Source organism: Monodon monoceros, unplaced genomic scaffold (assembly GCF_005190385.1).
Source record: "Monodon monoceros isolate NGI ecotype Baffin Bay Population unplaced genomic scaffold, NGI_Narwhal_1 Super_Scaffold_15, whole genome shotgun sequence".
Lineage (NCBI taxonomy): Eukaryota > Metazoa > Chordata > Mammalia > Artiodactyla > Monodontidae > Monodon > Monodon monoceros.
The window spans coordinates 67,868,717-67,894,527 of NW_021703771.1; the positions used below are offsets into that span (position 1 = coordinate 67,868,717).

The following is a 25,811-nucleotide window of genomic DNA, read 5'->3' on the forward strand; positions in this document are numbered from 1 at the left end:
TACAACTAAATATTCATAATGCTTTTGGATAAAATGAATTTTTTTTTACCCTAGATGAAATAGGGTAGTATTTGTCTCAGAAACAAAGCAAAACATATCACCCTAAAATGACAGACTCAAGTGAGAAATGTATATTAATGTTGACTATTTTATTAATAAATGTAGCTGAGTATTCAGTACTGGTTCACAGAAACAAATCACTGGATGTGTCATTAGTTCACAAAACAGTATGGTTTACACACCTATAAAGAAGAAATAAAATAATCTGTAGAAACAGTGAAATCTTTGGAGCTTTATGTGGGTTTTGGAATATTTATAGCAAAGCAAAATCCACATCATTTTCTCCTGCTAAATAAATAAAGAGAGAGAAAGAGAACAACAGTATTCTTTTAAAGTAAAACAAGAAATCTTTCATGTAAAGATTGATTTCTTATTGTATATTGGGCCCCTTTCTCCCTTGTAAAAATTTCCCTTGTGCATTCTCATAATTGAAAGCCCTCTGCTTAAGGAAGTTGGGGAATGAAAACCCTTCAATGAAAGAGCCTCATTGCTTTGGAGAGTGGTGTATAGATTTTAAATGGCAATATTCCAAGCGCATTTTTTATGTCTACTTCTTAATTGTGTGCTTATATGATTTCTCCCTGAATAAACCTTGTTTTGATGAGAGATTAAGTCTGAACACCTGCAAGTTGCCTCAGCTCCCATCTTTATCACCTGTTTGGAGAATGTGTCAACTTCCCTTAATTGAGAAGTAATTTTCAGTTACTGAAATCCCTTTTATATTCTAAAGCCTCTTCAATATGTACAACTTTCCCCTAGGGGGCTGTTTTACTTGGAGGCATCTTAGGTTTAGATTTAAGTTCTAATAAAACTACATGTGTTTTCAGAAACATAGCTAAGAGCTTTCTTTTTTTTTCTGTTTTAAAATACCAGAAGCATAACAGTAAAGAACAGTTGAAGCTAGGCCTATGAAATATGAGAAACTACTTATTTGCAATTCTCTTAATATGTCATTTGGAGTTTTAAAGATACCATTGTAGTACAAATAAAAAATATTACAGAGAGATATTTGCTCTAAAGAAAACAAAAATAAGTAGTAGATTGAGCATCTGTTTTTATTTATAGGATGCTGTGCTATTTAATAACGCAAGCAGTTTAAATAACACTAAATATGCATCTGTGTTTTCCCCGGGATGCGAAACAGTAAGTTTTAAAGTCACCTTTCTACTAGTGATGTTTCAGTTCGTATAACTACCAGATAGCTCTGTTTTTCATCTTGAATTGTCTTTACCTGCATTCCAATTACATTTTTCCATTCAGAAATGCAGAGCATTCTCTTAATTTATTAAGTCAACCCCTGCTTTTCACTTGGATGAATGAAGTTTCTGAATATACCAAAGCAAATCTCTTGATTTTTAGTTCTTATTTTCATTTGCGCCCTTATTTTTATCATACCCTTTCTTACTCTGTTCCTTTTCTTCTTTTTTCTTTCCTTTTTTAGCTTCATCAGTTTAATACCTAATTTATTTGTGTAAGTATATTATTTGTCTCTGAATAAACCTCTCTTTTTTTAAAAATGCAGTTAAGACTTTAAATATACCTCTGATCACCACATTACCACCATCTCACGTATTCTGTAGTGCTTTCATTGTTTTGTTCTACACGCTTTATAAGTTACAATTTGATTTCCTTGTGTAACTTAGGAGCACTTTTTAAAAAAAAAGTTTCCCAAAAAAATGAGAGTCTTTTTTTCCTGTTTTAACTGTTTTTCTTATTGATTTCTAAGAAATCAACACATTTCATTACATTATAGTCAGAGATTGTAGATTATATAATATGAATTCTTTAAAACTTATTGAGATCCAGTATTTACTCAATGTGTAGTTGCTATTTCTTGAATACCGGTGTCTGCATATACCTGTAAAACCAAGCTTATCAAATGGATTGTTCATATTCATAACCTTAAAAATGTTTTGTCTGCTTGATCTTGTTACTTTTTCATGGTATGTTAAAATCTCTCCATGTTATTGTGAATTTGTCTATCTATCCTTCTAATTCTGTTAGGTTTTGTTTTTTGTATTTCAAGATTCTGATGGTAGGGGCATACTAGCTGAAAATTTGTACATCTATTCTCTTGTTAAATTATTCTTTTTATCATTATATAATCGGTCCCTCTATGCTATTTATTATTTTTATCAATTTTAGTTCATCTATTATTAATATTGATACACCAATTTTCCCTTGGTAAGTGTTTGCTTAAGTATATATTTTTCATGCTTTTATTTTGCTCTTTTGGATGTATCTCCCCAAATTAGAAGATAAGAGAGATGCATTGTATTTCTGCTCCAATCTTTTACTCTCTGTCATTAGATATGAATATTCCTTTCACATTTACTGCAATCAGAATATTGGGCTAACTTGACCGTCTTAATTGATCATCATCTTTTTTAGCCTGCTCTTTTTAAAGTTTTCTCTCACTTTCTTTTCTCATTATTTGGGTTAGTGAAACATTTTTTTATTCCCCTTTCTTTTATTTACTGATTTGGAAGCTTATTATTATATTTTTCTTATTATTTGAAACAACACATTTTTCTAACAAAGTCAAAGTATTTAATTTGTCTGTCCTCCTGGTCAAAATCAGGACCTTAACATATGTTAAAAACTCATTGACTACCTCTCCATTTTGCACAGCCAATAGTTTATTAAATTCACCATAATTTTATCAACTTCTATACTCACTGTTGTTCTTTGCATCCCACCCTTAATCTGGGCTCTTTTTCTTTCTTGCTGAGGAATATTCTGTAGAAGTTCCTTCAATGATTAACCACTTTCAGTGAGTGAGTGTTTGATTTAGTGAATGATTGTTTGTTGGGGTATGGAATTCTAAGATATTTCTCCATAACACAAAGAAAATATAATTCTATTGTCTTCTTGGATTTATTGTGATGCCTTGATGTGGCATCTCTCTTTTCTACCCACTACTTTTTAAATTTTCTCTTTATTTTTGATATTCAGTGTCCCTAGGATATATCTAGGTATAGATTGATTTTTTTCCTTGGTGACACCTAGGATTGTTTTCATTCTACAACTGGAGGTCTAATTGAACATTTCAAATTTGAACTTCGAATTTTTTACCCCAAACCCACTTCACTCACTGTTGTCTCAGATTTAATTAATGGCAACTCAGCCCTTCCAATTGCTCAGACAAAGTTTTGAAGTTGTCCTTGCTTTATCTCTTTTCTCCCATACTCCACATTCAATCCATGAAGAAATTTGGCTCTACCTTAAAAATGTACCCAGAATCCAAGTACATTTTCACCATTCCCACTGTTGCCAACCTGGTCTAAGCCCCTGTCACTTCTTGCCTGGCGTATTCTTGTAGTCTCTCCTGGTCTCTCTGCTTCCAACCTCGTCTCTTCTATCCTCTACTCAGAAGCCGTAGTGATCTTAATATATAAGGCAGATCATGCCATTCCTTTGCTCAAAACTGTCATTGCTTCCTCATCTCACTTACAGTAAAAGCCAAAGTCTTTATGGTCAACTGCAAGGTCCTATATGGCTTACAATCCCCTTCTCACCTCCCCCTCCCTTACTGTCCTCCAACCACACTGGTCCCTTAGTGTTACTTGAACATACAGCATGCTCTTCTGGCTTTGGGTGCCCTTTCTCCAGATAACCACATGGCTAACTCCATCATGTCCTTTGAGTCTGTGCTCAATGATTACCTTTTTGGTGAGGACTACTATGACCATCACATGCTAATCCATCGCTCTTACCCTTCCCCATTTATTTCATAGCACTTTTCATCTTCTAAATTGCTATAAAATTTACAGATTTATTATGTTCATTGCTTATTTTCTGTCCTTTCCTTAAAATGTAAGTTCTCTGAATGCATATATTTTTACCTTTTGTTTAATTCTGTATCATAAATACCTAGAACAGAGCCTGGTACAAAGGAGATGCATAATAAATGTTTGTTGGATGACTAATGAACCAATAAATGAATTCTTATTTATATGGAACTATCATACGGATAGATAGATAGATAGATAGATCTTATGTATTTTCACAGAATAGGAATACAATATAGTTACAACCCACATGCCCATTAACTGGTAAATAGATAAACAAACTTTGATATAGCCGTACAATGGAACCCTATTCAGAACAAAAGGGAACAGAATACCGATACAGACAACAACATGGATGAATATCAAAAACATTAAGTGAAAAAAGCCAGATATAAAAAACTGCATATGCTGTTATTCCATTAATATGAAATTTTAGAAGAGTCTAAACTATGGAGATGGAAAGCTGGTCAGTAGTTGCCTGATGCCAGCGAGTAGGACCAGGAGTAACTGCAGGACATGATGGAACTCTTCAGGATTCTCCAAGTTTTCTAAAACCTGACTGCAGAAGTGGTTGCACTACATATTTACTAAAACTCATTGAATTGTTTACTTAAAATGGGTAGAATTTAGGGTTTGTAAATTATTCCTCAAAAAGCTGTCAGCAATAAAGAAAGAAATACAGTTAATACTAACTACATACTATCAGAATTTAATCTTTGATTTAGGAAGCCCTTCACAATCTTTTTTTTTTTTTTTTTTGCGGTACGCGGGCCTCTCACTGTTGTGGCCTCTCCCATTGCGGAGCACAGGCTCCGGACACACAGGCTCAGCGGCCATGGCTCACGGGCCCAGCCGCTCCGCAGCATGTGGAATCTTCCCGGACCGGGGCACGAACCCGCGTCCCCTGCATCGGCAGGCGGACTCTCAACCACTGCGCCACCAGGGAAGCCCGCCCTTCACAATCTTGAGTCATCTTCAGAATGAGTTGCTGACTCTGTATTGGAAAGATGTGGATTTAGCAATTAATAAAGTTCAGAGCCTTCCCTGTAGCAGCCCACTGTTCATCCTTAACTCTTGGTGGAACAAACCTCTATCATAGTACTCACTGTTATAGTCATTTACTTGTAAGCCAGAATAGCCACCCTCCACTATATATATATATATATATATATATATATATATATATATATACAGTGAAGTCCTCCGGGGTACGGTCTGTACCTCACTTATCCTCACACTAGAGGTGTGAGGCGAGATCCTCAGTTAATTCTAGCTAAACGACTAGATGATGATTATTATTAATAGAATGGCATATAAAAGGAAATTTACAGTCACTGACACAGATTGATATCATCTTGCTATGATACACTTACTCCTAGCTGGATGTTTTTCATCCATGCTGCAGGTTGCTATAATTAAGGAAATCATGTAAATGTGATTTATCACACAATACGTATTGAGTGCCCTCTATGTGCCAGACACTATGTTAGGTTCTAGGGATAGATACGACGGTTAATAAAACAATGATTTGAGGCTTCCCTGGTGGCGCAGTGGTTGAGAGTCCGCCTGCCGATGCAGGGGACGCGGGTTTGTGCCCCGGTCCAGGAAGATCCCACATGCCGCGGAGCGGCTGGGCCCGTGAGCCATGGCCGCTGAGCTTGCGCGTCCAGAGCCTGTGCTCCGCAACGGGAGAGGCCACACAGTGAGAGGCCCATGTACTGCAAAAAAAAAACAAAAAACAAAAAAAACAGAATGATTTGGACCTTATTTTAAGCAATTACTTTCTGTAAATTGGGCACTAATTATTAAAAATGTCTTGAAGGAATGTTCTCTATAGATTTCGGTTAGTAAATTAAAGATTATTCATTTTATAGCAGTTGTCAGAGTTTTAAATACTGTGGATGAGTAATTTGTTTTTCTTGTAAAACGAAGTGCAGCAAATTACACACTTTTTCTACTGGGGTGGGGGAAAGTTTCTGGAAAAGGAAATTCCAGCACCACCCCTCGAGGTCTTTATTTTCCAGAGTAAATCTTCTAACCATCCAGCTCAATCACTAAGTAAGCACACGTGTGAAACACCACGCCCTCTGCAGAGACTCACTCAGGGCAAAACAGGGGCAAGGTATTTTGTTAATCCTTTTAGCTTGAGCAAGCAGTAGAAGAAAAACTCAGGAAATAAATCATATAAAAATATGAGAACAATAGGAAAGAAAAGCCTGTCTTACAGGTTTGTTTCCTGTTCTAATACTTCTGGAATGTGGTTTTCTCTCCTACTGATGCTGAATATAACTAGAATGTCTAAAGTTGTAATTCTTCTCTTAACCAAAGTTCTCCTTTGTCTGTTTATATTATCGTGTTAAAACTAAAATCTCTCAGCATTGTCAAAATAAAAGGCATCGGAAGCATTTGGTGGCAATTGCTGTAGAGTAACGTTTTAAAAAGTAAACACTGGTTGCATATACAGAATTTCAACTGAAATCATAACATTCTATTTGCTTTTTAGTAGTTCTATGTTTCTAAATATGCTGACTTTCACAAAATGTAGCCAAGTTTTGGAGTAATGCAAAGTTTTTAAAAACTGGCAGATAGTCTAGTAAAAACCTACTTAAAAACTTTTGCACACCAGCTTTTAGTTTCTGAGTTATATATTCTTGTACGTGATTATTAGAACCTCTTGTGTTAAAAATAGCCTTCTAATTTAAAAAACTGACCTTTAGCACCTCCACCAGAGAAAGGGAGAAAAGACAGTTTTCTGCTCTTTAATAAATCTGACAAGGGTAGGTAGAAGAAAATAAATGATTAAACTGATACTTTTAGATCATCTGTGAATTTCTGTTGTTTCTTCTGACCATTGGATCTAGAAAACTAATACACTTAAAAAAAAATCCTATTTGGAAAGTTACTAAGTTTTAATTACTAAGTTTCATTTCCTTTCCACTAGGAGAAGGTTTTCTATGACTGCAATTCCCATTACTCAGGCAAATGTCAGTAATTGACTAGATCTTCACGGCCAAGTCCAAGATTAAGGGTGCCAGTTAAGAGATCTTCATCTACCTGTACGTGGCCACCACCAGCCACTGTTGCTTCCTAGACCACCACTGCTCTGATCAACCATCTCATCTTCTGGTACTCTGCCTAACCCTTCTCTTCCTACCCCCTCACCCCCAAATGATGGTGTTTCAAAATGCGGTCCTATGGGCTTCCCTGCTGGCGCAGCGGTTGAGAGTCTGCCTGCCGATGCAGGGGACACAGGTTCGTGCCCCGGTCCGGGAAGATCCCACGTGCCACGGAGCGGCTGGGCCCGTGAGCCATGACCGCTGAGCCTGCACGTCCGGAGTCTGTGCTCCGCAACGGGAGAGGCCACAACAGTGAGAGGCCCGCGTACCGCAAAAAAAAAAAAAAAAAAATGCGGTCCTCGCAGAGCCAGCAGCAGCCAGGAAACCAGACACCTAGGATGAGTATTCATGGCATCCGTGCTTTGAGGGAGGAAGATCTCACTCTTTCTCCTACTCCAAGCTGAGATTTGGCCACTAGAAAAGCCTGTCAGTGACCTAAGTTACAGGACTTGGTAATGGTGACTGTACTCCTTGTAAACCATCTCTCTAGTCACCAAATTGTATGCCTACAATTTGGACTTTGACCTGGTAGGAAAGGACCTTTCCACAAATAGATTGCTAAAGTTTAGGTTTATGTCTGCTTTTAACTTTTATCTAATGGAACTAGTGATTTCCACCCATAAAAAGTGCAAGTGTCACTTTGGGTACCCCAGATGGATGAATTTAATAACTCCTACAAGCCAGTGAAATCTGTGTTATAGGGTAAAATGCTTGAAAACCTCAAGAAGTACAACGTCTTTGTCAAAAGGCAAACCAGTTTCTGGGAGGGGAAATTCGCACTAACTAATCCACCCAATTTAATTTCTTGCCGGAAGTAAAGGAATAAATCACAGACGGTCTTTCAGGGGTTCAAAAATATTTAGACCGGATAATGGAAAAAATCAGAAGATGCTGTCAGTCTATATTTTTAGGAAGGTTTAACATCAACTATTTCTCACAATCAGTCATGGTATGATTTGATGACAGCATATTAAAAAACATGAAAGTGGTGCTACGCTGAAGCCTGCTCATAGAGGCCCGCTGTCAAATTTCCAGAAACTTGGCAAACCAGTTGACATAAATTTTGCGAGCCAGCTGACCACTCATTGAATTGGTCGTTGTAGAAGTACTTATATCATAGAAAACAGCAAACACAAGTCACACATCGGTCTTGTCCCCACCCCCAGATCAAACCAGTTGTTGAGCATTTACCAGGATATCACTGGATGAGAAATTGGTCTAGAAATATAGACTGAAGAACAGGACCAATGCTGAAGAGTTATAAATAGATCATTTCCTCAAAGTTAGATGTTGGCACTAATCTTCTTTAGCAATTTTATAAATTCTCTGGAAAGAGGTAACACAGAGAAACATCCATTTTTTTCAGATGACATTAAACATTCCCACCTTTAAACTATAAACTTGAGGGATTAACATGCAGAGCTCTTAGTAAAACTGTGAGTTGGCTGAATAATAGCAGATGAGCTGTAATGAGGCAAGAAAAGGGCAATTTGGGGGGAAATTATCTTTTTTTAAAATAAATTTATTTTATTTATATTTGGTTGTGCTGGGTCTTCGTCACTGCGCGCAGGCTTTCTTTAGTTGAGGCGAGCGGGGGCTACTTTTCATTGTGGTGCGCGTGTTTCTCATTGTGGTGGCTTCTCTTGCTGTGGAGCACAGGCTCTAGGCGCATGGGCTTCAGTAGTTGTGGCACGCGGGCTCAGTAGTTGTGGCACATGGGCTTAGTTGCTGCGCGGCATGTGGGATCTTCCCGGACCAGGGCTCGAACCCATGTCCCCTGCATTGGCAGGCGGACTCTCAACCACTGCGCCACCAGGGAAGCCCCTGGCGGGGGGGAAATTATCTTAACATACTCTTGTTAGATGATAAATTCTAACCTTTATGTTATGACCTATAAATGGAATTGAAGGATTTCTGTAGACTTTTTCTATGTTCATTAATATAATTTGTTAGCTGTGATGAAAAGGCTGTTAAAACACCAATCCTCATCGGAAGCACTGGAAACAAAATAGAATAAACTGTGCCACCCTTATAATGGAACTTTAATGCCCACTTCCTGCAGTTTTGGTTGACATGCTTCAAGGATAATGTAATGGAACTGGAAAAATTTCAGAGGAAAGTGTGTAACCTGATCGGGGGATTATAAGAATCCCAGATGAGGCTAAGATTATATTAACTAGCAAATCATGAAAGGTTTTGAATAAGGTAAATATAGATGGATTTAGTAAATCCTGAAAGACTAGAGCTATAGAGTACCCGTTTGATGTTTGAAATATGAATTTGCAGAAGAAATAAAAAGAAACACATTATTGTTTCTCAAGTAAAAGAAGTATTGATAGCGAAAATGACATTGTACGTCAAAGTTTAGCTTTTGTTAATTTCAAAGAAAACCATTGTATTTACATATTCTGATGTGCAAAATTTATGGTATATTTCCTCTAATCAATGACCTCCCTTATCCATTAGGCTCTATCAATGGAAAGAAGAGTGAAATTTTCCTCCTCTTAGTTTAGATTGAGAGAACACTCTACCTGGTCTTTTTTTTTTTTTTTGGTTGTTGTTGTTTTAAGACAATTTAAAGGAAGAAATAGAAGAGCCTTTATAATTGTTTACTCTCACTGCTGAACCCCCCAGGTGGAATGTGTTCCCAAACACAGCAGCTTTCCACTTTAAAAGGAAATTTAGTTAGGATTAATTTCATTGTCCTAATTAGAACTCACATCTTGGTTAATCCTTAGTTTTGTTAAAAAATATCAGGGTTTCTTTGTGGAGGTGATCCTCCGGCTCTGCAGCACCAGCTCGGATAGACTGAGGTCTCTGTGGCTTTGGTGACCCTGCTTAAGCATTCCCACCGAGTCCCAGCTCTGCTCTCTGCATGCCTCCCACTGCAGCCCCCGTCACCTGACCTCAGGGCCTGGGGAGGGGGCAGTGCCCCAAGGCCAGGGGTTTTTGCTCAGCAGAGATGTCAGGCTTCCTGGGGGCATCAGTTTTGTTTGTTTGTTTGTTTGTTTTTCATCTTTATTGGAGTATAATTGCTTTACAATGGTGTGTGAGTTTCTGCTTTATAACAAAGTGAATCAGTTATACATATACATATGTTCCATAAAAAGAAACGAAATTGAGTTATTTGTAGTGAGGTGGATGGACCTAGAGTCTGTCATACAGAGTGAAGTAAGTCAGAAAGAGAAAGACAAATACCGTATGCTAACACATATATATGGAATCTAAGGAAAAAAAAAATGTCATGAAGAACCTAGGGGTAAGACGGGAATAAAGACACAGACCTACTAGAGAATGGACTTGAGGATATGGGGAGGGAGAAGGGTAAGCTGTGACAAAGTGAGAGAGTGGCATGGACATATATACACTACCAAACGTAAAATAGATAGCTGGGGGCATCAGTTTTTGAACTCTGCCGGGGTCCAGATGACCTGGGACCAGATGTCACCTAGAGATGCACCTCAACCTGTGCCTCAGGAAGGGCTAGGGAACAATTTTATTATTGTATTAACTTTACTCATTTAACTTGCTTGAGAAACTAACCAATTTTTACTTTCTGTCCAGAATGATGTATGTAGGAGAGTGAGCCGTAATGCTCCCAAAGTGCCTTGCTTTTCTCTGATATAAATATATTTATAAAGACCTGGTCCAGGGGCTTCCCTGGTGGCGTATTGGTTGAGAATCTGCTTGCCAATGCAGGGGACACGGGTTCGAGCCCTGGTCTGGGAAGATCCCACATGCCGCGGATCTTCCCGGACCAGGGATCCTGCATTGGCAGGCGGAGTCTTAACCACTGCGCCACCAGGGAAGCCCTGTACCACATCTTGTTTATCTATTTCTCCATTGATGGACATTTAGGTTGCTTCCATGTCCTGGCTATTGTAAATAGTGCTGCAATGAATATTGGGGTGCATGTATCTTTTCGAATTATGGTTTTCTCTGGATATATGCCCAGGACTGGGATTGCAGGATCATATGGTAGCTCTGTTTTTAGTTTTTTAAAGAACCTCCATACCGTTCTCCTACTGGCTGCACCAGTTTACATTCCCATCAACAGTGTAGGAGGGTTTCCTTTTCTCCACACCCTCTCAAGCACTTATTGTTTGTAGATTTTTTGATAATGGCCATTCTGACCGGTGTGAGGTGATACCTCATTGTAGTTTTGATTTGCATTTCTCTAATGATTATATACTATATAGATTTTTAATAGTTCAGAGTTGAATGTCTAGGATAACCTAAAAAGTGAAAGCTGTGGCAAGTGAGCTAAATATAGTTTTTTTAAAAATACACTGTTGGGGACGGATAAATTGGGAGATCGGGATTGACATATACACACTATTATATATAAAATAGATAACAAATGGGGACCTCCTGTATAGCACAGGAAACTCTACTCAATACTAATGACCTATATGGGAAAAGAATCTAAGAAAGAGTGGATATATGCATATGTATAACTGATTCACTTTGCTGTACAGCAAAAACTAACACAACATTGTAAATCAACTATACTCCAATAAAAATAAATTTAAAAATTAAAAAATACTCTCTTTTGGGAATCCCCTGGCGGCCAGTGGTTAGGACTCGGTGCTCTCGCTGCCGGGGCCCTGGGTTCGATCCCATAAGCCTAGTGGCCTGGCCAGAAAAAAAAAAATACACTTAAAAAAAAACTTTTTTTTTTTTTTAAAGAAGATGTTGGGGGTAAGAGTTTAGTAATTTATTTTTGCTGTGTTGGGTCTTCGTTTCTGTACGAGGGCTTTCTCTAGTTGTGGCAAGCGGGGGCCACTCTTCATCCCGGTGCGCAGGCCTCTCACTATTGCGGCCACTCTTGTTGCGGAGCACAGGCTCCAGAGGCGCAGGCTCAGTAGTTGTGGCTCACGGGCCTAGTTGCTCCGCGGCATGTGGGATCCTCCCAGACCAAGGCTCGAACCTGTGTCCCCTGTATTAGCAGGCAGATTCTCAACCACTGCGCCACCAGGGAAGCCCCCCCAAAAAAACTTTTTAATGAAACATATACATTCAGAAAAATGCACAAATCATAGTATACAATTCAATGAATTTTCTTAAAGTGAGCCACATTTATGTAACCACCATCCAGTCTAACGCCATATCTATCTCCATCTATCGATCTATCTATAGAGTGATCGACAGATAGATGGAGATAGATATGGCATCTAGATTTCTCATCAACAGTATTTGTATTCATATTTTTAAGGAGTTTGCAGTTGAGATTTAATTACAGTAGGATTTAATTTAAGTTTTATGGAATGTTAGCTTCTAAAATAAATTACTGTTGTTTTCACCTTTTGTATATTTTAAACACCTTATCACGCAGTTTGATAGTCTCACAGTGATTCTTCTGAATATAGGAGAGGTGAATTTCCCAGAGTCTAGGTGGTAGAGAGCAAGGTATATACTTTGTTGATCTCACACATAGATCCATCATTCAGATTTATTGTTCAAGCTGATTGAGGCCACTAATACTGCTTTTTAAAATTCCACTTGTTAAAAGGAAGATAATTTTTAAAAGGAAAAAAAAATGCACACATCAGCAAACAATGTGAGGAAGGAACTAGCTTTAAGGAAACAAATTTTCTTAAATTAAGTACCGTGACTAAGTACTTTAATTCCTTTTCTTCCAGCCTTAAAGGATCATTTGACAGGGAACCTTTTAAGTTAAACGGGAGTCACCCGTACTCTCTGCTACCCTGGGGGGGTCGCGGGTCTCACAGCCCCCGCAGGCGCGGCTGGACCAGCCCGGGCCTCTCCCCTCCTCACTTCCTCGCCCCCCTCATTCTGCCTCCCCTGTCGCCCACTCCCCCTCTCTCCTCCCCCGTGACCCTTGACCCCAGCTAATCTGCATAGAGGAATGACAGGCATCCGCTGGGCAGGATCCGCCGTGCCGGCTGCGGCCGGCCGGGCTGGGAGACCCGCGAAGGGGAGAAGGTGAGGGGACCCGGCGGGCAGCTATGCACGGACCGGGAAATGAACGCTTGGGAATCTGTCTGCGAGCGGACCCATGATCCAAGGACCAAAAGAGCCGCGTGATCACCCGACCTGGCCCTGCGACCCGAGACATGGGCCAGACCTCGGTCTCCACGCTGTCCCCGCAGCCCAGCAGCGGTGAGTCCGGGGCGCACGCGATGCGCTCCCGCCCCGCGGGTGCTGGGCTGGCTCGGGGCAGCCTGGGCGGTCGAGGGCTCCTCGGCGAGCCGGGCTCTGCCCGAACCCGCCAAGTCCCTCCGAGAAACCCGAGAGGTAGCGCTCCCCCAAACTCTTTGTCGTGGAAAAGTGGAATGCCTTTTGGGATCCAGCCGATTTTACCTTAAAGGCACAGGCTCCATTTTCTCTCCGAGATGCCTCGCTTTCGTGTTTCTTTGAATCTCTTCTGAGCCTGAAATTTACGAGAAACGCCATTGGCGTATTGCTTTGTTTTAAAAACGCGAAACTTAAAGAGCAAGATAAACTCGCCAACAGGTTTTTCTGTATTTACACTTGGCTTCCGAACAGACTAGAACTGAATTCTTTCAAGCTTGTCAACTGATTTATGGTTTGTGTTTCGGAGTAGAAGTGCTGTTTGCCTTCTTTTATCCTGGCAGAACGCTGAATACTTAATAACCAAGAGAAAAAAGCTTAATTGTTTCAAATGATACTTGTTTATTAGACACAAGCTATAAAATTTGGGGAAACGTTTCATGAACCCGGTTATTCAGGGCTAAAGATCATTTGATGGAAACGCGTGTAATGTTTCTGAGCTGTACTGCCCTGTTTTAAGTCTCTTTTTAACATTTTCTTTAAAAAAAAAAAAGGAAGGAAGGTACATCTGGCGTTTCTCCAGTAGTGTAGGGATAAACAACTTTTTGGTGGCGATACTTGTGATTGGATAATGAAACATACTTAAAAGATACTATTTTGATATGTTTTTCCATCAAGAATTGAAAAACAAAACCTCAAAGGGGGCATTTACGTTATTCCTTGAGGTATTTGATACACTTTTCAAATTGTGTAAACATCAACAGGATCTTGCTGAAAGGAAATGACAGGGCAGAGATGAAGGGTTCTTTTTGTTGTTGTTGTTGTTTTAATCAGCTCCAGGATGTCTCTAACTAGATAGCATTCTACCATTCCAGCCTCCCCCAGCATGGGTTTGTTTATATTGTAGAGCTTCACTCCCTGAAATATCATAAGCTTTGCTCCGGCTTATGTTAATGCCTCAGGAGAACCAGCCGTCTGCAAAGGAGAGGAATCAGAATCCAAAAAAGATCACACCTTCCCTTACTGTCATTGACAAGGTTGTACAGCGCTGCTGCCGAACAGAAGAGACTTAATGTTGATAGCTTTTTGGGAATTTGAGGGGGAGTGTTGATTAGGATCTTAATTTTAGTAAACTATTTTGTGCAATTAAGGCTTACTTTCCTTTGTCTTACTTTAAAGCAGTGTGACTTCTTTCATTTCAAGGAAGAGTTAGATTTTTAAATTTCAGCGCTGGCAAAGCATAGAGTTAGATCAGTACTCCAGTACAACAGGTATAAAGTACTGCCCTGAATTTAGTTCTTTAGCCATAAAGTATTGTTAGGGTTAATATTAGGAAAGTGAATTTTGCATTTATAAAAATCAAAGAATGTTACATAAATGATGCCTAAGAAGCAAAGTAGAATCCTAAAATGTGACCTTCCTTCCTAACCCAGTACAGCAAAAAATACCCAGATTGCTGTAATTCCTAATATGTAATTCCTAATACAATGACTAATCATGTCAAGAGATTGGGCAGTTTATTTATAAGTAATTTAAACAAAAAGTTATGCTTGACCATGAAAGATATTTCAGAGAAATCTCTCATGGAATGGTGTTATACTTAAATTACAGGTCCTCCGTTTAGTTGATTAAAAGTTTGTGTATCTCGGAGTGACCAATTCAGACATCATGAGTAGAGGGTTTTTTTGGTTTTGTTTTGTTGGTTAAGGGATGATAGTTGCTATGACTGAAGTTTTTTAATGTTAAGAGCGGAGCAGTTTTCTCATGATGTTATCCATTTATATCCTCTAAGTGTATTACTATCACTCCATTTCCCTGAAGTTTTGCCTTTAGATTCCAAATGAAAATGAAAAAACAACAAAAACAGAACATTTGGTTGCCATATCTTAAGTTTTATGTTCATGTTGGTGTTCTTCTCTGAGTCTGAGAATGTCAAACCCTCTACCCTTCCAAGTATTTTGTTCACTCCTCGTTAGCTGTTTGCCACAGGCTTCATAAGTGGTGTGAAGATCTTTGTTCTGTGTGATCTCAGGCATCTATAGTTGTTTAAGTCTAGAGTGGCTGCTAGGGATTACAGTGGCGAAGAGGATTCCCGTCGTAACTGCTTAACAGGGGGAAAATCTGTTTGAGTCTAAGGAGTCAATGGCACAGAGTCTGATAGTTTATACTTGTTACTCAGTTTGGGCTTTTGTAAAAATCAGCACTGTAGGCCACAAGTTAGCTTGCTTTTCTTTCTTGATTTCAGGCTCTTTTGAGCCTTTCAGCTTAGGGCTGCATCTAGGCTCTAAGAAGACCAAGTAATAATGATTTCTGAAAACGTGCAGTTAGAGTCATTATTTCTTTTTTTTTTTTTGCGGTACGTGGGCCTCTCACTGTTGTGGCCTCTCCCGTTGCGGAGCACAGGCTCCGGACGCGCAGGCTCAGCGGCCATGGCTCACGGGCCCAGCCGCTCCGCGGCATGTGGGATCTTCCTGGACCGGGGCACGAACCCATGTCCCCTGCATCGGCAGGCAGACTCTCAACCACTGCGCCACCAGGGAAGCCCATTATTTCTATTTTTTAAAACAGCTTCATTGACATATAATTAACATACCATAAAATTCACCCACCGAAAGTGTACAATTCGTTGTTTTTCAGTATATTCATTGTGTTCTGCAGCCATCGATCCCTGTTCCCATCCTTCTCAACCCCCGACTCCTAGCCCTAATTAACCACTAATCCACTTTCTGCTTCTGTAGGTTTGCTTATTCTGAAGAATTTGTATAAGTGGGATCATACAACACAACACGCCTTTTGTGACTGGCTTCTTTCACCTAGCATAATGTTTTCAAGGGTCATCCATGTTGTAGCATGTATCAGTACTTCATTTCTTATTATTGCCAAATAATATCCCACTGTATTAATATACCACATTTTATTTATCCATCCATCAGTTGATGGACATTTGGGTTATTTTTACCTCTTGACTCTCTGAACGGTGCTGCCATGAACTTCAGGTAAAAGTTTTTGTGAACATATGTTTTTATTTCTCTTGGGTATATATCTAGGAGTGGAATTGCTGGGTCATATGGTAACTCTATCTTTGTTATGTTATATTTTAAGGAACTGCCAGTTTTCCAAAGCGGCTGTACCATTTTACATTGCCTCCAGCAGTATATGAAGGTTCCAATTTCTCCACAGCCTCTTCAACACTTGTTACTCTCTTTTGATTATGGCTAATCTAGTAAGTGTGAAGTTGTATTTCATTGTGGTTTTGATTTGCATTTCCCTGATCACTTATGACATTGAGCATCTTTTCGTGTGCTTATTGGCCATTTGTATATCTTCTTTGGAGAAATGTCTATTCAGATCCTTTGCTTAATTTTAATTGGGTGATTTGACTTGCTATTATTGAGTTATAAGAGTTCTTTGTATACTGGATACAAGTCCCTTATCAGATACATGATTTGCAAATACTTTCTCCCATTTTCAGAGTTGTGTTTTCACTTTCTTGATACTATGATTTGCAACTGAAATTTTTTATTGTGTTCAGTTTATCTATTTTGTTGTTGTTGTTTGCACTTTTGGTCTCCTATGTAGGAAACCATAAACTAACTACTGTCAAGATTTACACGTATGTTTCCTTCTAAGAGTTTTATAATTTTAGCTCTTACATTTAGGTCTGTGATACATTTTTTAATATTTATGTGTAGTGTGGTGTAGGGTTCCAGTTTCATTCTTTTGCATGTGGATATCCAATTGTCCAGGACCATTTTTCGAAAAGGTGATTCTTTCCCTGTTGAATTGTCTCGGTACCCTTGTCAAAAATCAGATGACCATATATGTCAAATTTATTCCTGAACTCTCAATTCTATCCCATTGATGTATATGCCTACTAATATGCTACACTGTCAAGATTACTGTAGCTTTGTACTAAGTTTTGAAATAGAAAAGTGTGAGTCTTCTCACTTTGTTCTTTTCCAAGATTCTTTTGGCTATTCTGGTCCCCTTGCATTTTCGAATGAATTTTATAATCAGCTTGTCTATGTCTGCAAAAAATCCAGCTGAGACGTTGATAGGGATTGTGTTGAACTTGTAGATCAATTTGAATAATATTGCTCTCTTAACAATATGAAGTGTTTCAACCCATAAAGACAAGAAATGGAAATGTACAATGTCTTTCCATTTATTTAGATCCTCTTTGATTTTTTTCCACAATGTTTTTTAGTTTTTAGTATATGTCTTGTTAAATTTATCAGTATTTTTATCATTTTTATGCTATTTTAAATGAAATTGCACTCATTTCATTTTCAGAATGTGGCTTGCTAGTGTATAGAATATAGAAAATTGATTTTTATATATTGATCTTGTACCCTGTAAATTTGGTGAATTCATTTTTTTAGTCCTAATAATTTTTCAGTGGATTCCTTCATATTTCTGTATACAAGATCACATTATGTACAAGATTTATATACAAGGTCATGTGCAAACAGAGATACTTTTACTTCATCTTTTCCATCTGAATGTCTTTTATTTCTTTTCCCTGTCTAGTTGCCCTCACTTATTATGCAGTATAATGTTAAAGAGAAGAGGCAAGAGTGAATATTCTTGTCTTGTTCCTGATCTAAGGAGGAAAGCAATCAGTCTTTCAGAATTAAATGTCATGTTAGCTGTGACTTTTTTCATAGATGCCCTTTATCAAAAAGTTCTCTTCTATTCTTAGTTTGTGAGCATCTTTATCATGCAACTGTTAGATTTTGTCCAAGACTTTTTCTTTTTGCCCCTATTGAGATGATCATATGGTTTTTGTCCTTCATTGTATTAATTATGGCATATTACATTAATTTCAGATGTTAAACCAACCTTGCATTCCTGCGACAAAGATTACTTGGATATGATATACAATCTTTTTTATATGTTGCTGGTTTTGATTTCCTCGTATTTTATTGAGGATTAGATTTATTATTTCTAAGCACAGGCTAAACAGGTATGTCCCCAAAAAGGGGGGTTTCAGTACCCTCTGACCTCATTCCTTAGAAGGGTTGAGACTTCTAGCGTTCTCATTGCCAAGTACTGGGCATGACAGATTGGGTACAAAAAGTTTGTTGAGTATATGAATGAGTCAACAAATATTCTCAATGCAGTCTGACTACTTTAAGCTAATGATTATATGAATGTGAATTTTGTATTACTTTCATTCTTTTTAACTTCAAGAATTGCATGCTACGCTGGCTCTGTTGTCTGTTGGGTGGTATTTGAATCTAGTGACTATTTTTTTCAGTCTTCAGCCCCACCCCATGTTCACTGTGCCACAGAGCAGCTCTTGGCTGTTTTGCATGAGCCCTTGAGTTGAAAGGGCAGACAAAGCCACTCTTCTCATTTTTAGAAGACAAGGGAACAAGTGAATAAAGTATGCAGGATCACACCTAGGCCATGATAGAACCTATATATATCTGTGTTTCTGGGTTTCCATATTTTGGTCAGTGCCTTATTTCTGCCCTGCCCAGGATATTTATCCATTTCCTTGTAAAGCCAGTATTAAAAGAAATCGTAAAACAAAAATGGATAGTTCATTTTTCTTAATGAAAATAACATGCATATGATCAAAAGTCGAACTTTACAAGACAGTTCAGGATAAAAGTGAATTTTATTCCCTCCCAGACCCCTAGTCCCTCCCTTTTAAATTATAACCCAGCATGAACAACTTTTTTTCATTACAGACAGTCTTCATTCATGTATGTATCTTTATCAAAATACAAGCAAGATGTAATATGCTTGCTGCTCCCGAGTTTGAGTTTTTCATATAATGTAAACTTGAAAATATTTCATATTGATGTTTTTAATCTAGAAACAATATTATAATATGTGGATATCTCATATTCCTTTAAAAGAACTCTATTGTGTTTTTATATTTTGTTTGTATTTTTATATTGTTTCTGGGTTCTTTTGTGTGTGTGCTATTATGAACAAAGCTGAAATGAACATCCTTATCTAAACATCTCACACTACCTGTACCAGTAAAATCCTAGCAATGGAATTGCTGGGTCAAAAGATTTGTTTGTTTTATTTTGATAGACTTTGCCGAATTATCTCTAAGGACTGTATCAGTATATCTGCTCACTAGATGAAATTTCCTTTTTCTGCACTCTCTCACCACCACTGCATACTCTCTTAAAGCATATGGCCCTTTGTGAGAAATAGAAAGCACTCTCTCTGGGTGAGGCAGCCCTGCAGGCATATGGTTTAACAGGCAGTAGAGTAGCAGGAATTCTGTCCCAACTCACTCCTGTCATCCAGTTCTCCTTGTGCAGTGAACACTCTGCAAAACTGTATAGGACCACAGTGTTGGGCATAATTAATTTTTAAAAATCCTTGTAAATCTATATGTAAAAAGTGATATCTCATTTTGATTATAAGTGAAATCGGGCATTTGTATTTCTTTTTCTCTGAATTGCCTATTTATAGCTTTTCCTTATTTTATGTTTTCTTTTTTCAAAGATTTGTATGTTAAGGAGATTAGCCTTATGTCTGTAATATACTGTGAATATTTTTCTGTGTTTTTCTTACCTCTTCTGTTTGTTTGATTTTTTTTAATATAAAAACTTTAAACTTTTATGGAGTCAAATCTATCCACTTCATTCTTACAAACTAGAATTATTAAAAATGTGTTTTCCTTTGCTGTTTTTCTCATATTTGACTATTTAATCTCTAATTTTTTCTGATTTAAAGTGAATGATTTAATGATATTAAATCCTTAAACTTCTGCATGGCAGAAAAATCAGCAGCATATTGAAAAAGGAAATCATAAAGTTGACAAAATATTTGCATTGCATATAGAAAACAATGATTAAATATCTCAATGTAGTAAGACCTTAAAAATCAGTGAGAAAAAGAAATCAATGAGAAATGGTAAAACTCAAATAGAAAAATGAGTCAAGAACATGAACAGGAATTTTTCAAAATATCTAATGGCCATAATGGTGAACTCGCTATGGGTCAGGAATTATTCTAAGTGCTTTACTTGAATTGACTTTTTAATCCTCACAACATCCGTATAGGGCAACTACCATTAATACCCACATTCTGCCGATGAGGAAACTGAAGCACAAGAGTTAACTTGCCCACATTGCTTAACCGAAGAAGAAATGCAAGTGACCATTTGGTGTAATGAATAAAATTTAAGCAATTCAGTGAAAAAAAATGGATGCCATTAATCACCTATGAATTTAGTAAAGATTAAAAGGAATGATTTCCAGGAGATGACTGTCTTGTGGTAGTTTAAATTGGTACAGCCTATCAGGAGAGCAGTTTGGTAATATATATTAAAAATCTTAAAATGTGCATATACTCAGACCCGGCATTTCCACTTCTAGAAGTATATTGTTAAGATAGTAATTATTTGCTCACCAGAGCAATGTTCATCAGAGCCAAAGTATTGGAAATAACCTAATAGTCAAACAACAAGAGAATTAATTGGGATATAGTCATGTAAGGATATAGTCATGTAATAAAACAGGCCATTTAAAAATGATATAGGGGCTTCCCTGGTGGTGCAGTGGCTGAGAGTCCGCCGGCCGATGCAGGGGATGCGGGTTCGTGCCTCGGTCCGGGAAGATCCCACATGCCGCGGAGCGGCTGGGCCCGTGAGCCATGGCCGCTGAGCCTGCGCATCCGGAGCCTGTGCTCCGCAACGGGAGAGGCCACAACAGTGAGAGGCCCGCGTACTGCAAAAAAAAAAAAAAAGATATAAAAATATTTTTGAAAAGCGATTTTCATAATAAACAGCATAAAAATATGAAATGGCAGTTTTCTGAAGTTATATGATTCTATTTTTTAAATATGTGCATAAAGAAAAATCTACATGAGCAGAGAAAGAGAGAGGAAATTCATTTCTGAAAAGATAGTGTGACAGTCATGGCTTTCCTCTGCTTTGGGCATGATCAAGGCCAGAGCTTCCCCCTGCAGCATCCACCTGGCCCTCCACTGGAATTAAAGCCATGAGCTGACCTGCAACCATATCAGGTTTTCTCTGGCTGTCATGGACTCTGACTCCGCTTTAAGTTCAATTGCCGTTTTTCAACCAGTCCTATTCTTTTTCTTTGTGAATTCAATGGTGAAAGCAAAAATATAGCCCCTAAGATAGCTTTTTAGGTTTATTTTTTTTTCTTAGTCTGTTTGATCATAATGCAAATGTCAGTCACTTAGAGAGAAAGAAAAGGAGCAAAAATTTGAACCTCAACTACTTCTCTTTGGTCCATTGGTCATCAGTCTGGCCAGTGAGTAATATCCCAAATGTTTTTAGCTTAAATTTATTTTATCTTCAGCCATTTGAAAAAATAACAACCAATGGGCGAGTCAGACTTCATCCTTTGCTTACTTAATGCAGGAGGGAAGGAGATAAGAAACCTGGATTGTTGATCCTCTAATTAAGCCTCTTTAATTTGAATAGAGGAAAGGTTCCAACATGTTTTCCTGTTCTGGGGACTTTAGTGTGAGTCTCTATGCTTGGGAATAAAGATTCATATTTGGTGAAGACTCAACTTATGTAAAAGTGATATGGAGATAGAAATAGTCTTAGGAAAATAAACACTTCCTGGTTGCTCCACCCCCCATCCCCATCTGAAGCAGGGGAACCCAAACCAAAAACAACAGTTTTTGTTTCCCAGAAGGGAATGGGCAGATAACATTACTTTAAAAAGTTGGGTCTAACCATTATCATTTATATTTGTAAACTACTCCTGTATTTTCATTTCAAGGGACTGGATGTGTTCATTCATGTAAACCTTCTGTCAAATATAACATTGCAACCCTTAACACTAGGAAAATTTTGGTGTGTTCCTGAAATCTGCTCATTTTGTGAGGGGATAGTAAGGAGAACGAGTGGCACCTTCATCTAACAAACAGTTCCTGAACTGAAGTAATTAAGTGTCAGGTACCTGGGCTAAGCTTTGGGGAAGTTTCAAAGATAAATCACGCACCGGCCTTGCCCACAAAGGTCTGAGCCCAGGATACACTTAGTGAAGATGTGTGGAAATGGGGCTGGAAGAGAAGGGACCCCAGAGAACCCTGGGGACAAATCAGGGAGGCTGAACAGTACAGAAGGGGAACAAGAATTCAGGCCCTGAGATGGAGAGGGTTGGAAGGCAAGAGTACAAGACACAGGGGGTGAGAACCACAGAAGGCTTTTTATCAAGTGAGAGATGATTAGAGCTTTGCTTTAAAGGGGTGAATCTGCCTGCTGCTTGCAGGACTGATTTTGTGGGGGAGACTGAGGGGGGAGCAAGAGGTAAGCTGCGGTAATCCAACAAGGTGAAAGAACACCTGACCTGGGGGTGCCTGGAGAACTGCGAGTAGGGTGATGCCCAAGTTTGTATCTGCAACTCTGCTCTTTCCTTGTGCTCCAGGCTCAAATAGGCAACTGCCTATTTCACAGATCTGCTTGACTCCTTAATGGGCATCCCACAGGTCGCAGGTCTAAACGGAAGGCTTGATTTTGCCCTCCAAACCGGTTCTTCCCTTGACTTTGTGCATTTCACCAGATGATACCTCTAACCACTCACTCATTCTAGCCAAAAATCTAGGATTCACCCTTGGGTTTTTCCCTTTCCTGTTCACATTGATCCATCAGTATGTCCTGCCCATTTTTCTTCCAAAATAAATCTGAAATCCATTCACTTTCTCTCTCTCTCTCTCTCTCCCTCTCTCTTTCCCTCTCTCTCTCCCTCTCTCTCTCCCCTGCTGCCATACACACCCTGGCTATCTATGCATGGACCACTGCAGTAGGTTCAAGCTGGTGTCCTGCTTCTGTTCTCAGCCTTCTGTAATTCATTTTCCACACAACAGCTAAAGTAATTTTTTAAAAACATAAATCATGCCACTTCCTTACACAAAACCTTCCCATGACTTTCCATTGCATTTAGAATGAAATCCAGACTTCACCTTGCTGTCCTCAAGGCCATACATGATTCTGTGTGACCCCTGGTTTCCTCCCATCTCTCTGACTTCACCTCCACCACTTTGCCCCTCACCGTCACCCCCGACAGCTTCAATCACATTTCCAGTCATCACACAAGCCTGGCTCACTCTTACCCGTGACCTTGGCAGTTGCTGCTCCCTGTAATTCTAGGAAATCTGGGACACGCTCCTTCTGGCTCTTTCCAAAGCTGGTTCCTTGTGAAATGGAGCAGGACCCTGTGGTCTATGCCCACCATGTCCTCAGCTTGCCTTTTGTCTGTGGAAAAACTTTAGCCAAAGAGTCAGTTTCATCAGAGAAGTGAGAAAATGCAGAAGCAAAGGAAAACAGTCAAAGGAGACCAAATAATAATAGTTTAGTCATTAAGCATAGTCAAGGACCTTTAGCTCCTTCTCAAGGGCTATAGATAATATTCTGAGCCGTATCCTGTGAGCTGTGTTATAGATACTGAAACCCCCTCCAGGTGGAAGAAGTTAACTATGTGATGACCGGACTGTAGCCATGACATAAGCTGCCACAATTCTGAGAACTGGCCTCAAAGAAATGGAAACAAACTGACCCTGGAACTGAAGATTAGCTGTACCTAAAACAATCAAGATGACACTGATCAGACCACTGCACGACCAATGTCAAGATGACGGTCAGAGCTGACTGTGCAGGTTCTGCATGGAGCCCCCTCCCTCCGTCTATAAAAGCTCTTGCCCCCTGGTTGTCAGAGGTGGGGACTCGGCCTTTGGACAGGCGTCCGCCCTCCCCCTGCACACAGTTGCCGGCATCCAAAATGAAGCAAACTTTCCTTTCCACCAACCTGGCCTCTTCACTGGCTGTTGAGTGGCGAGCAGCTGGACCCCACTTTCGGATACACTTGCTTCAGCTCCCACATCATCCTCTTCACAGGGACCTCTCCTACCCACCCCTCAGTCACAGTTCTCTGCTCTGTCATTGCACTTATCCCTCAGATTATCTTGTTTGTTTGTTCCTTGTCCCCCTTTGCTAGGACCTGAGCTCCAAGAGCAAGGAACTTATCTGTCTTGTTCCCCAATGTGTCTTCTTATTCCTAGATGTATGCCTGACACAAAAACTGCTGAATAAATGAATAGCTGTGTTTGGCCAGGTTGTATATTAGCAGAGTGATAGGCACCCATCAGAAAGTTAAGGAGCATCCCAGAAATGTAGAGCCTTTTAAACTGATTCTTTAGTATTTACCTCCAGTCTCTAAACAGTGTGCTTACATTGCTAATTATTGGTTATTCAGCTTGACACATTATTACTGACCTCACAGTATGGAAATTGAAGATACAGCTTCTTCTTTCACACCCCTTCTCACCCCTGCCCCCAGCGAAGTCACGCATTTCCCATCCTCCGATGTTCTCATCTTCCCAACATTTTTCTATTGTGCCTTAGATTAGATCAGTATTCCTTATAACTACGTAAAAGCTGATGACAGCTAAGCCGTGAGGTAAACCGTACTTCCTTTTTCCTTCCTGCATAGCTTTTGCTTTCCCTATTCGTGTTTTGGCTTGCTGAGGTTCCTATATACTCATCCCCAAACCTTTCCCCAGTTACATAGATCTCTTCTCAAATATGTCCAGACAATTTTGTTATTCTTTCAAGTTCTTCTTTGAGAAATTTACCTGAGGTCTTTGCTCTATTCCAGTTTGGATGGCATTTCCTGTAAGCCTGCTGCCCAGCTGTTGCCCTGGGATCTCTCTTCGCATCATCCCAGGAATTCCTTCCACTTCTCTCTTATGTTGAATCTTAGATAGCTGGATCCATGTCTGATTTTTTTCTGCATCTATTTCCTTATTTTGGCAGAGCACACAGATAGCTTCTTGAGAAAAGCTCATGGGACATTTTTTTTTTTTTTGAGGCCTTGTATAAATACCTTTTTTTCTGGCTTCCTACTTGGTTGATGGCTTGGTTGGGTCATAAGGTAGCAAAGCAAACTTGCTGTATATGCACAAACACGTACCGTCACTTATAATTCATCACAATTAACATTTTCCCTTTATGTAGAAGACTAGTTTTTTTAGAAGTTTAGCAAATAGCTTTTAATTAATTTCAGAACACTTTCTTGGTTGATTGTCCCACAAGAACTCAACTTTGACCTGCTTTTGTTATGGTCTAAAAACATTTTATGAAAGTTTTAAAGTTTGGGGGAATTCCCTGGTGGCCCAGTGGTTAGGACTCTGTGCTTCCACTGCAGGGGGCACGGGTTCTATCCCTGGTCTGGGAACTAAGATCCCGCATGCTGTGCGGCATGGCCAAAAAAACAAAACAAAACAAAAACCAGTTTTATAGCTGAACAGACTAATTAAAATATGTTTACTATGATAATAATCTGCTACCATTTTTTAAAAGATTCATGTTTAAGGTCTGTATAGAATAACTGTATTTTTCCTGTATTTTGTGCATCTTACTGGTATTTTAAGGGTGTGTCATCCTTGTGGGATACTGGTCTGGATGGAAATCTGGGGTGTTACAAGTGAAGGTTAGTATTCCACGGACTTGCCCAGTTGTGAGAATTACCTAGTGTGCTTGCTAAAAACACTCATTTCAGGGCTCCATATTCTAGACCAGAAAAATCAGAATCTTTTGGAGAAGGTTCTCAGAATCTGGGTTTTTAACAAGTGTTAC

At 39.1% G+C, this 25,811-nt stretch overlaps 1 protein-coding gene across 4 annotated transcripts in view; it reads left to right on the forward strand.

Annotated features, from left to right (window-relative positions):
• The window catches only part of PHACTR2 (phosphatase and actin regulator 2), a 253,020-nt gene that overhangs the window by 112,023 nt on the left and 115,186 nt on the right, over positions 1-25,811 (forward strand). Inside the window, exon 1 of one of the 4 annotated variants that reach the window (XM_029223675.1) lies at positions 12,864-13,090. The exons of the other annotated variants lie outside the window; for them this stretch is intronic. Coding sequence (XP_029079508.1) covers positions 13,045-13,090 — 46 coding nt within the window. The 5' untranslated portion in view covers positions 12,864-13,044. Of the gene's footprint in view, positions 1-12,863; positions 13,091-25,811 lie in introns of those variants that run through there. 4 annotated transcript variants of the gene reach the window in all.